Source organism: Argentina silus, assembly GCF_951799395.1.
Source record: "Argentina silus genome assembly, chromosome: 11".
NCBI lineage: Eukaryota > Metazoa > Chordata > Actinopteri > Argentiniformes > Argentinidae > Argentina > Argentina silus.
In genome coordinates this window covers 18703539-18713846 of record NC_139665.1, presented here as the reverse complement: position 1 = coordinate 18713846, position 10308 = coordinate 18703539, and the positions used below count along the sequence as shown (strand labels likewise).

Genomic DNA, 10308 nt, shown 5'->3' with positions numbered 1-10308 from the left:
TTATGGCACCCTGTTTCAGTAGATAGGCCCTACAGTATCTGGATCCAGTCAAGTATCCCTTATTGTGCCATCAAGGCGTGGGATACAAACTCATAACCTGTGAGAATAAACACTTCATCACAAAATAATCTGTTATCTAGACTGGTGTGGAGATCGTTGCATCTAGAATAAAGCAACTTTGTGGAAGAGTGTAGACTCATTCAGAGACACATCCACACGGAAGGCACACAATGAATAAATCCATCGCAAACGTCTTACGAAGATTTAATGTACATTTATTCTTAACACGTGGAACATATAGTATAAAGATTTCATACTGAATAAATGATATTCATTAAGCCAAAAAAAGGAAAAAAGAGGAATTTACATCAAGTTTTTAGCTACATCGTCTGAAATACAAATATGCAGAATCCATATCACTGGAAAAAAAGAAAACAAAATTCAAACAGTTTCTTCATCAGGGTCTTGCTTTGTTGTTGAAGGAGCTCAAATGGAACCGCAGACATGTTTTTGTTATGTTATGTTCTCTACACCTGTACTGGAGACAAACTGAAACTTGATCTGTGTAGGGGGGGTTGCAAGGGACAGCAGCTGCGCGCCCCTCTTGCGAGACAGGCGGGGTGAGGCGCCAGAGGAACAGAGGTTAAGTAATCACATGGCGTACTTGATGCAGGGAATTTCACTTGAGAGTAACCTTTTATTCATCAAAGATTAAAAATGGTGAAGAGCAACAGAAGGTGAGAAAGAGAGAGTGTAATGTACAACATCATATATACACTGCAGCCTGGACTGCATCTAGAGTTGAGGACCAGTCCTAAAAGGTGACTTCTTTTCTAAGGGTCAAGTCATACAATCGAGGGACGAAGAGAAGAGGTCGGGGTGTTGTAGGTTCACGATACTTTGGGGGGAAAGCCTTTTTTTCTCTCTCAACATTAACTAAAATCATTTTTAAAAACTACAGTTTGCTGCCAAGCCAGCGTATCTCAGTGTGAAACAGTATTATTACAGTATGTTTACAGTTTTTTAAGGTGTACAGTACAGAAAAAAGTCCTACAATCTACTGCACAGGCCTCCCATTAAAGATGTCTGTTCACAGCCGATAACCTGGTTCCTGTGGGGCTGAGTATATAGTATCCAAGTTACAGCAATTATACCACACGAGAGTCCATGAGTCCATTTAGCCTCCAAACATGAACCAAAAAATTGTTTTCTCCATGCCCTATCACCCCCCCCCCCCCCCCCCCCGCCAACCCCAAGGGAGAACCTGGGCACATGTATCCCCCAAACTCACTGTAAACGAGACAGCAACTTTGGTTACAGTTTTTGTTTTTATTTTTTGTGTCGATTTTTCTTTTCATTAAAAAAGTTCTATCCCGCAGGGCAGCACACACTCTCTCCTAGGCAAGGGTCCCGATCTGCTCGTCTTATCCATGTTAGTTCCTCTTTTTCAGAAATTTTAAATCCACAGCTACTTCATGAAATCCTTCCTTTAGTGAGAAGCAGGGGTAGAAAGGTCAGACAGTGGAATCCGAGGTGATTTTGCATAAATTAAAAAAAAAAGGACAGTTTTGCTCTTAGTTCTCTCCACTCACACGCAACAGACACACAAAAAAAAGAAAAAAAAGGGGAGGGGAACGGAAAGAGGCGGAGCTGAAACCCCACGGCTGTCATGACTGGCCGATTAGAAACAGTACATCACAGATCACATGGGACACCAGCGAGTTCATGAGGGGGGATACGGAAATGTCCAGTAGCCGTGACTCGTACAGCGTGAACTCTGAGTGGTTCTCCTCCACCTTGGCCAGGGCGTGCAGGGCCCGTGCCGCTCGTCGCATCATGTCTACACTCGTGGGCTCAAAGTGCGCCCCCTGCATGTGCAGCAGGGAGCTCTGGCTCTGCTGGTACTGCGTGGCTGCCAGGCTGTCCTCCAGGAAGCATAGTAGGTTTCCCACGCTGCTCTTTTGCACCGCGATGGCTCGGGCTGCCAGGCTGTCGCCCTGGGCCAGGTTGGCCAGCAGGACCACTGCCATCTCCCTGCAGACAGCCACCTTCCGCTCCCCGACAAGGCGCACCAGCGACCCGTACAGCTTCTCCAGGCGGCTGAAGGGTGGCGTTGCCAGAATGAGGTCGACGTTGTTGTCCTGGATGCTGAGCTTGCTAAGGGTCTCGAGTACCAGTCTCTGGGGGGACAGCGCCCCGTGGGGCCCCAGTGTGGGGAAGGGATCGAGGGCCTCAGCCGAGGGGCACACAGCCCAGTGAAGCAGGCCATCCAGCAGAGGCAGGCAGATACTCTCGGGGTAGATGGAGAGGTCCAACTGGCCAGAGATGTTGGCCAGAGTGACCAGGCAGTTCTCCCTCAGCACCTCCAGGCAGTCCCACCACCACTCATCTCTCTCACAGCTGACGCCCTCGTCCTCCTCCTCCTCCTTCTCGTAAGTGACAGGGGCCTGTTTGCGCTCAGGGTGCCTGTGATGGAGCAGGACCAGGCGGCCCAGCAGCAGCAGGAGGCCCGGGTGTTTGGACATCTCCAGATCGTTCCCGGGGATGAAGGAGAGGCTTCTGACGATGTTGGACACACAGATGCAGCGTCGGGACAGCGTGTCCTGCCAGTCCGACAGGGTGCTAAGTGGGGTCTCATCCTTGCTGTGAGGCTCGTCCTCCAGGATCTTGATGTTGCGGCGGCTCTGCTGCTCCGGGCTGATACTCAAGAGGAACTTGCCGTTCTCCTTCTGTTCCTCGGCCCTGCCGCGTACCGCCTCCTCTGTCACGGAGCCCGGGCGAGCGGATAGCACGTCGTCGATGGTGGCCGTGACAGGTGCACCCATGGTATGGGAGCTCTTCTCTGCTGACGTCTGTTGAGACGCAGAGGGCTGCGGCTCCACCTCTCCGCTGGACTTGGCTTTCTCTGGGTCCTCCGTCACCATCTCGAGCCCTGTGACTTTCTTCCGGCTCTCAGTGGCCACCGGCACCCGTTTCCGCTGCTTGAGGAGGTCCTTCCTGCTCTCGAAGTGAGTCTGGATGTGTTCTGTGGTGTCACCGCCGCCGATGCTCCAGTGTATCAAGCCGCTGTTGAAGCTCTGCCGCCGGCCAAACTTGCTGGAGCGGCCCCCGGGGTAGGGGTCTTTCTTCCGCACCATCTTGATGGGAAGTTTGTCAAACTTGCTGGCCTGCTTGGGCCTCTCCTGGGGGACACTGGGGTCTTGGGCTGATGTGGATGAACTGGGCTCCTTGGAGGATGACTCTCCTTCCCTCTCCTCCTCGTCTGCTGCAGACTTTTGATCTTTCTGTGGGTTCTCATCCTTCTCTTGCTTCACCTGGACCAGTGATGACGAGGCGTCTGTGCTGCTCTTCTCATCCTCTTCTTCTTCCTCCTCGTCCTCATCCTCGTCCTCATCCTCGTCCTCATCCTCCACCTCAGGCTCTGGGCCCTCCTCATCTGAGCAGTCTTCATCCACAGCGTCTGGGTCTATTAGGGTGCGCTGGCCGGGATCTCCAACCTCATACTCCTTCAGGATACCAAAGATCTCGATGAGACAGCGTCTGAAGTACTCCACCACCAGCTCCAAGAAACCAGGAAGCTGCAACAGGACAGGACAGGCATAACTAGGAGATTCTCACCACCAACATATTCATATTCACATTCAATCTTGAGTGTATAGAGTCTTTAGAGAAGACACCAGAACTAGTTAAACCAAGTATGACAATATACAGCATTCCATCTCTTAAGCCAATGTAATATTTCTATGACTCACCTGGCAAAGGTTGAAAGTAGAAATGCTGTTGTCATCGTACAGTAGAATATTAATGGTGTCCAAGGCCCAAGTGCTTTCAGCTAGTAAGCCTGATTTGAGGGACATCATCACTCTCCAAGCCTCTGGTGTGCCTGTGGGAATACAACAGAGGACGCATGAGTGGCTTCAAAGGAGTATGTCAGCATTACATCATTTAACAATGGCAAAAATTCAGTGAAGAGCCAGAGTAGTCCTGTACCAATGTCTTTCATGGTGAGGCGTCGGCGGGGCTTGAGGAGGGGTTGGGAGGCCTCCACAGACCCAGGGGGGAAGGCCACGTCTCGTCTGATCAGAGGTGGCTGCACGGGGGCCTGGCCAATGTGCGAGGCGGGCACAGGGGGTCCAGCCTTCTGCATCTTGATGCCCGAGTGCATGTAAGGGGACTTGCTGGGGGACGTCCTGCTCTCTATGGGCCGGGGCATGGGAGTAGGGCTGGACACCTGTGGAATGTGGTTCTGGGAGGACTGGTAGTTGGACTGCAGGGGTCTGGACATGGGGGGCCCGGAACCGCCTGGTCCGTAGGGAGGCTGCCGCTGGTTGACATGGCCTGGCCACTGGCCCTCGTGGTTCATGCGCTGGTCTGAGGGCATCATCTCATCGGAGCGGTTCATGCCGTGGTAGCCAGGGCCCTGGCCTGGTACTCCGGGAGGCCCCTGCCGGTTGGGGTAGTTGTAACCCATCTCATTGCGGCCTTGCCACATGGGGCCCTGGGGGCCGTCGGGAGCAGACTGCATTGGGCTGCCCATCATCTGGGGGGGCATGGGGGACTGAGAGTTAGGCCCTCCAGAGGCTGGTCGGTCTCTGCCGAAGGGGAAGGGGAACTGGCTCTGTGGGCCGGGTGGTCGGCGGTCACCACCAGGGTAGGCGTTGTACTGGTTGTACATGTCTTGTTGGCCCTGGGGTGCAGCGGACTGGGGTCCCTGTTGTTGCTGACTGCTGAAGGGAACGTTGTACATCTCCCCCTCATGCCGCTTGGCAGGAGGGCCGTAGGCCCCATCCACAGGCCGTTTGTAATTCTGAAAACAGAGAGGAAACATTGTCATCATTTCAATATAAAACAAATCAAATTCAGAATTTACTGGTTATGAATTACTGAAGACATTACATATTTTCAAGTAACATGATTTAAAAATACATCCCACTGCACTGCTAAATGCATCCTTGTTTGATCTTTATTTTTTGGCAAACATTTAAAAAGCCTATGAAGCATCATTGGGTTCACAGCAACCAATGGACAAAATGTTCTTACCGGTTGTTGCTGTGGATACATTCCTGGCTGCTGATTGGGATAAGGTCCACCAGGGGGCGCACCTTGGCCAGGGTACTGATTACCATAGGAATCGTGCCTGGAAACAGCCAACACACAACACGATTCAAAACATTGACCTTAACCACGGAAATAAATTGAATTATAAATAAAACAAACTAAAGATTAGAGAAAGAACTCAAGGATATACATGTCTAGTAGAGAAAAGCCATACAACTCTACTCTAAGTACTGTAACCAGTGCACTATGGAGTGGGATCCTGTGCATGACTGGCCCAGAATGAGAGGTACTGACCGCTGCTGCTGCGGGGGACGGCTGGGCGAGTACAAGCCCGACTCGGCACTGGAAGGCATCAGGTTGGGCTGTGGTGCTCCTGGACCCATGCTGCCGTCCTGGCCCATCCCTGGCTCCTGTCTGTAAGGAACAACAAAGAAGGATGGCATCAGCATACAATACGATAGAGCCTTTCACATCTGTAGGACCAGAGAGACGTCACACATCGGTATAACAGCACATCAGGAGAGATCAGTGAGTGAGAGAGACCGAAGGAGAGTAAGAAAGACAGAAAGAGGAGAGCACCATCATATACTACATGAAAACAAACAGTGGATTTGTCCTACCTCCTGTCGTATCCTGGTCCATAGGGGTACTGCTGCCTCTGGCCCATCTGCATGTTGCCCATGGGTCCTGGAGGGCCACGGTTGAACTGCTCTACCATACCACTGTTGGGACCTGGTCCTGGAGTCATGAACTGCTCTCCAGCTACAAACACACAGGCATCATTGTTTTAGACTCAACACTGTCTTCTGTATTGTATGATGCCTGGGATACTAGGGACACAAGAGGCCCAGCTAACCCAGCAGCCAGCACCCACCTTTCCTCATGCCACCGAAGGGGTCCTTGTTGGGCTCATAGGGGCCCATGCGGCCCATCATCTCAGGCCCACCCATCCCAGGCTGATAGCCAGAGTTAGGGGTCATTGCGTTCCGTCTGGAAAAAGCAGGGTCTCCACCATCAGCAAAGGGGTCCTGCAGATTCACACTACTCCTAAGAAGTATACAAACAGCGAGAGATTAGATAAATCAGCAACAACAAAACACATTTTCAATTGTGCTGATCAGTTTGGGTCTCCTTTGAATGGAAAAATCAATTAGGCTCTTCTAAATTGTGGGTGCATTGAGGGAGAGTAAAATATTGGCTGGTCTAGGGCAGAGTAGCAGGTTGGATGCAGAGAAACTGGGGCATACCTGACCCCTGGCATAGGGGGCATCTGGCTGTGAGGGGTGGAGGCTGGGGTGGGGGGCTTCAGGTCTCCCCCCTCCGCCATGGAACTACTGGTAGACTGGGGTGTCTGTGGGCCCTGCAGAGATCCAGACCCAGCTGCAAGACAGAAACAAACACGTTAAAGACACACACAGAATACCCTTTATTAATCCCCCTTATTGCATGAATAAACACACTGAGATATAATATGAAGTATTCATCCCCACCCCAGGGATAAAAAGAGGTTCATAGTGAGGCGAGATCACCTCAGCATTTAAGATCGTGAACACCACTGGTGGAATGCTTGCTGCTTTTGGCACTCTGAAATCCCATTAAGAAATTCCCATGCGCTGCACAGAGGAGTGCAGTTTGAGTCAGGCTGGCTGGCTTTGAGCACACAGCGAGCACAGAATCCTTTAGCTCATCTCAGCATGCCAAACCCTCCCTCCACCCCACCACCACTGCCAGCACACTGGAGCCACCAGGAAACAATGATCCAAACTCAGCCTCAATCAGATTACCACACGGTCCAGAGAGAGTGAGACAGAGATGTGTGTGTGTGTGTGTGTGTGTGCGCGCATGGCCACATGTGAGAGCATGTTGTGTGGCGCTCATCCTTAGCCCCGGCTCAGGACTTCTCACTATTAGCACGCTTGTCTGATGACTCATGTGTTCCATTCATTAACTGGCACACACACAGGGGTCATTGGCAGGTCACATTTATTCACATTCTCACTTTGCACTCTCATACACATCAGCCTGCCCTCCCCCTCTCCCTCTCCCTCCCACCCTCCGGGCAGGGATTTCCCTCTACTAGAGATGAAGAGAGGGGGAGGGGGGAGGGGGCAGAGGGAGAATCTCAGGAAGGGGAAAAAAAAAAAAAAAAAAGACAGAGAGGGAGGGGAAAAAAAAGTGTGTGACTTTACACGCACACACACACACGCACACACACACACACACACACACACAACCCAACCCCTTTTCCCATTCATCATTTTCTGGCTCAGCACAAATCTCCAGGGAGTTTGCCTCTGAAGCCCTGGGCCAGGCATCATCAGGCATCGGATAGTACCGCGTAATACTAAGGGGCATCTGCCGATGAGCCGAGTCCCAACCCCCCCCACCCCCCAGCAGACGTGGTTCACATCACAGAGGATACCCCATGCACCCCCCACCCTGCCCAGCCCCCCTGGCACTGACTCCACACCCCTTATATGACAGCCTTGGCCAGACAACTGACTTGAGCACGTGGCTGATAGTGGCATGCTCTGCCAGGCAGGGATATGCGAGGAGCCTCTCTAACAAACAGCTTTCAGGCAAGAACACACACACCCCCCCCCGAGGAGGGTCTCAGATCACAGGGAGCAACCCTTTCACCTCCTGCTCAAGACACAGGAACACATGATGCGGCAAGCCTGGAATGTTTAGCTAGGCTACAGGATGGCCTTAGCAGCTATTTGACTAGAATAAACTCTGAATGTTGGTTCACAAAGATATCGGTATGCTGGGGGGGCATCAACGTCCAAGCAAAGACCAACAGAAGCGAAAGGACAAGTCGATTCAACCCAGCGTCTTTGCAAATGCCAAGAAGTATTCCCTCAGATATGCTCATGAAACTGTCCGAGGACACCGACTGCGCACACCCATGACTTACTACCAGAGCACTATCATTTACAGCTACTTTGCCACAAGCCAAAACACCAGTGATTTATAGAGGAAGGCGGCTCGAAGGGAGATGACAAACGATCGTGTTAGATTGCCTTTTAACATCACAATTAATAGGATACAATAAAAATGTACTAGTTTATGGAGACATTATATTGGGCGAGGGAAGCAGCTGATGTGATAAATAGCAGTTACCACACCAACCTTCGGGAGTATATGAAATATTATTTCGTTCATTCAATTTGTATGTAATTTAATACATAACTCAATTTTAATACAGAACGTATGTGGGGGAAATACAAAGGACAGTTTTTGAATCCAGCACTGACCTGGGCTCGGAGGCTGGACCTTGGATTGGTTCTTTTTGCCGTCTGCATTAAAGATATCCGGGGGTGGGTCCTCCCCGCGTTCGATCCTGCACTCAAAGGCGTACAGACACTGGATGTACTGCTTCTTTAGAGAGCTGGCAGCGCTGCTGGAGGTGCCCACGTTCAGGTTGGTGGCCAACTCCCTCCACTTCTTATTCTTGTTCACCTGGTGGGCGGTAGTAGGAATCGCTTACAAAATCATATCCAGAACTCAGAACTCTATGTGCTAAGACAAAAAAGGACTCCAAAAATCATGGAAAGAAACAAAGATAAACAGGCAAATCATGACTAACACACACGTCCACATGAATACACACAGTCACACACACACACGGTATAAGAGGATCCCACACACCTGGGTGAGGCCTCCGATCTCCTTGACGGATACATAGAGGCGGAAGAGGTCGAGGGGCTTGCGGCCCACAGCCGGTAGGTTGTTCATGCCCATGGCTTTCTCCTCAGCAAAGGCCAGGTAGCGGTCCACCCACATCTTCCTCTCCGGCTCTGGGCCCAGCTCATACAGGCGCGTGATCTTCTCATTGGTAGTCGTGGAAGAGCTCGACTTCTACAGCGGGGAGATTGAAGAAAAATCATGAGGATATTCACCAAACTGAGCACTTGCACGCTTCTATACAAATCAGTGCTACAAACTAACGGTATTTAAACCTACTGCTTCTCGCCAACGTACCTTTTTTGTTGTCGTCGTCGTTTCAGGTTTAGGAGTCCCCTCCACTTTGTTGTTCATCTTCTGGGCTGGGTTTAGCTTCACATCCATGCCAAACTCAGGACTAGGAGCCATACCTGGCAGATAGTGAAGGAGGAGGGGATTCAATTGGGATTTTAGTCAATACAATTAAATACAAAACTATTATCAAACTGACCAAAGCTGGCATATCCCTCAGCACCAGGGCAAAAAAAGTAACACCCGCCAAATGTAGGTAGATTTTGGCATTGGCAGGTAAATCTATAAATCTTACCAGCCACTTTGGCGGGTAGCCAAGAAAGGTTCACGAATACTACGCTTCAATTTAAAAAAAACGAAACTGACGTGACCACGCGAGAAAAACATGCATGGGAAAATATTTAGTGGCATTTTGACAGGAATAGGCATGAAATTGAAAGCCTACAGGCTCGTCCACCAGACACCTTTGGCTGGTCGACCAAAAAGTAAATGTTAATGCCCTGCTCAGCACTCACCAGCCGAGTTGTTAGCCATGTTGCCTCCCATTGGGTAGGGTCCTCCTTGGTTCATCATGCCCTGCATACTGTTCATGGCTGGGCCGTACGGGGACCCTGCTGCCATCATGCCCTGGGCCATGTTGGGGTAACCTGGTGGCCTGGGGGAGGACAACAACAACAACAACAACAACAACATTATAGAGCCATTACTTCACTGAACCATTTAGAACACCACAAGGATATTCAAAATGTTATATGTTGAACTTTGTTAGTGGTTTAACAGACAGAAGGGCTTGATACCAACATCTTACTTTAACTGTCCTTCACCCTCACTCCTCCCTCTCTTACTGTAGCCTCTTACTGTAGGTCTTGTTCAAAAGTCCCTCCCTAATTTCCCCCCTGTTTAACTTACTCAAGAGGACACCTGCCTTACCTCCTCTTGCACCGGTTTCTGCAGCCTTCTCCAAGGCCACCTACCCGTTTTCTCTGCAGCATACTTCCTGACTGAATAAGAGTGTGACTCATAGCCTGCGTCCCTGATCTCACCGGCCATCTCTCTGTCTCTGGCTGGTAGACTGATCTACTAGCTCCATCTAGCCTGCAGCTGGCTCACACCTTTACCACAAATCTGAGCCTGCGTGTGGAAATAACCAAACAATGAGTTCAGGGCCGCACACATACATGCTCCTGCTCACACACACACACACACACACACACACAGCTCTTATCCTGCAAAGAGATGATTAATCGTCTGGCTCAGAGGAGTCTCAACAGA

The 10308-nt window shown here is 50.6% G+C and overlaps 1 protein-coding gene across 2 annotated transcripts in view; it reads right to left on the bottom strand.

The window, feature by feature from the left end:
* Positions 1 to 267: 267 nt before the first annotated feature.
* Positions 268 to 10308, bottom strand: part of arid1ab (AT-rich interactive domain 1Ab) — a 36372-nt gene continuing 26331 nt past the window's right edge. Inside the window, exons 9-20 of one of the 2 annotated variants that reach the window (XM_083680924.1) lie at positions 9552 to 9691; positions 9043 to 9155; positions 8710 to 8919; positions 8316 to 8520; positions 6306 to 6438; positions 5933 to 6105; positions 5679 to 5820; positions 5353 to 5472; positions 5041 to 5137; positions 3991 to 4807; positions 3753 to 3883; positions 268 to 3578 (exon numbers count right to left, since the gene is read on the bottom strand). In XM_083680924.1, coding sequence (XP_083537050.1) covers positions 1668 to 3578; positions 3753 to 3883; positions 3991 to 4807; positions 5041 to 5137; positions 5353 to 5472; positions 5679 to 5820; positions 5933 to 6105; positions 6306 to 6438; positions 8316 to 8520; positions 8710 to 8919; positions 9043 to 9155; positions 9552 to 9691 — 4192 coding nt within the window. In that variant the 3' untranslated portion in view covers positions 268 to 1667. The remainder of the gene's footprint in view (positions 3579 to 3752; positions 3884 to 3990; positions 4808 to 5040; positions 5138 to 5352; positions 5473 to 5678; positions 5821 to 5932; positions 6106 to 6305; positions 6439 to 8315; positions 8521 to 8709; positions 8920 to 9042; positions 9156 to 9551; positions 9692 to 10308) is intronic. The other variant, XM_083680925.1, reaches the window with a different exon arrangement.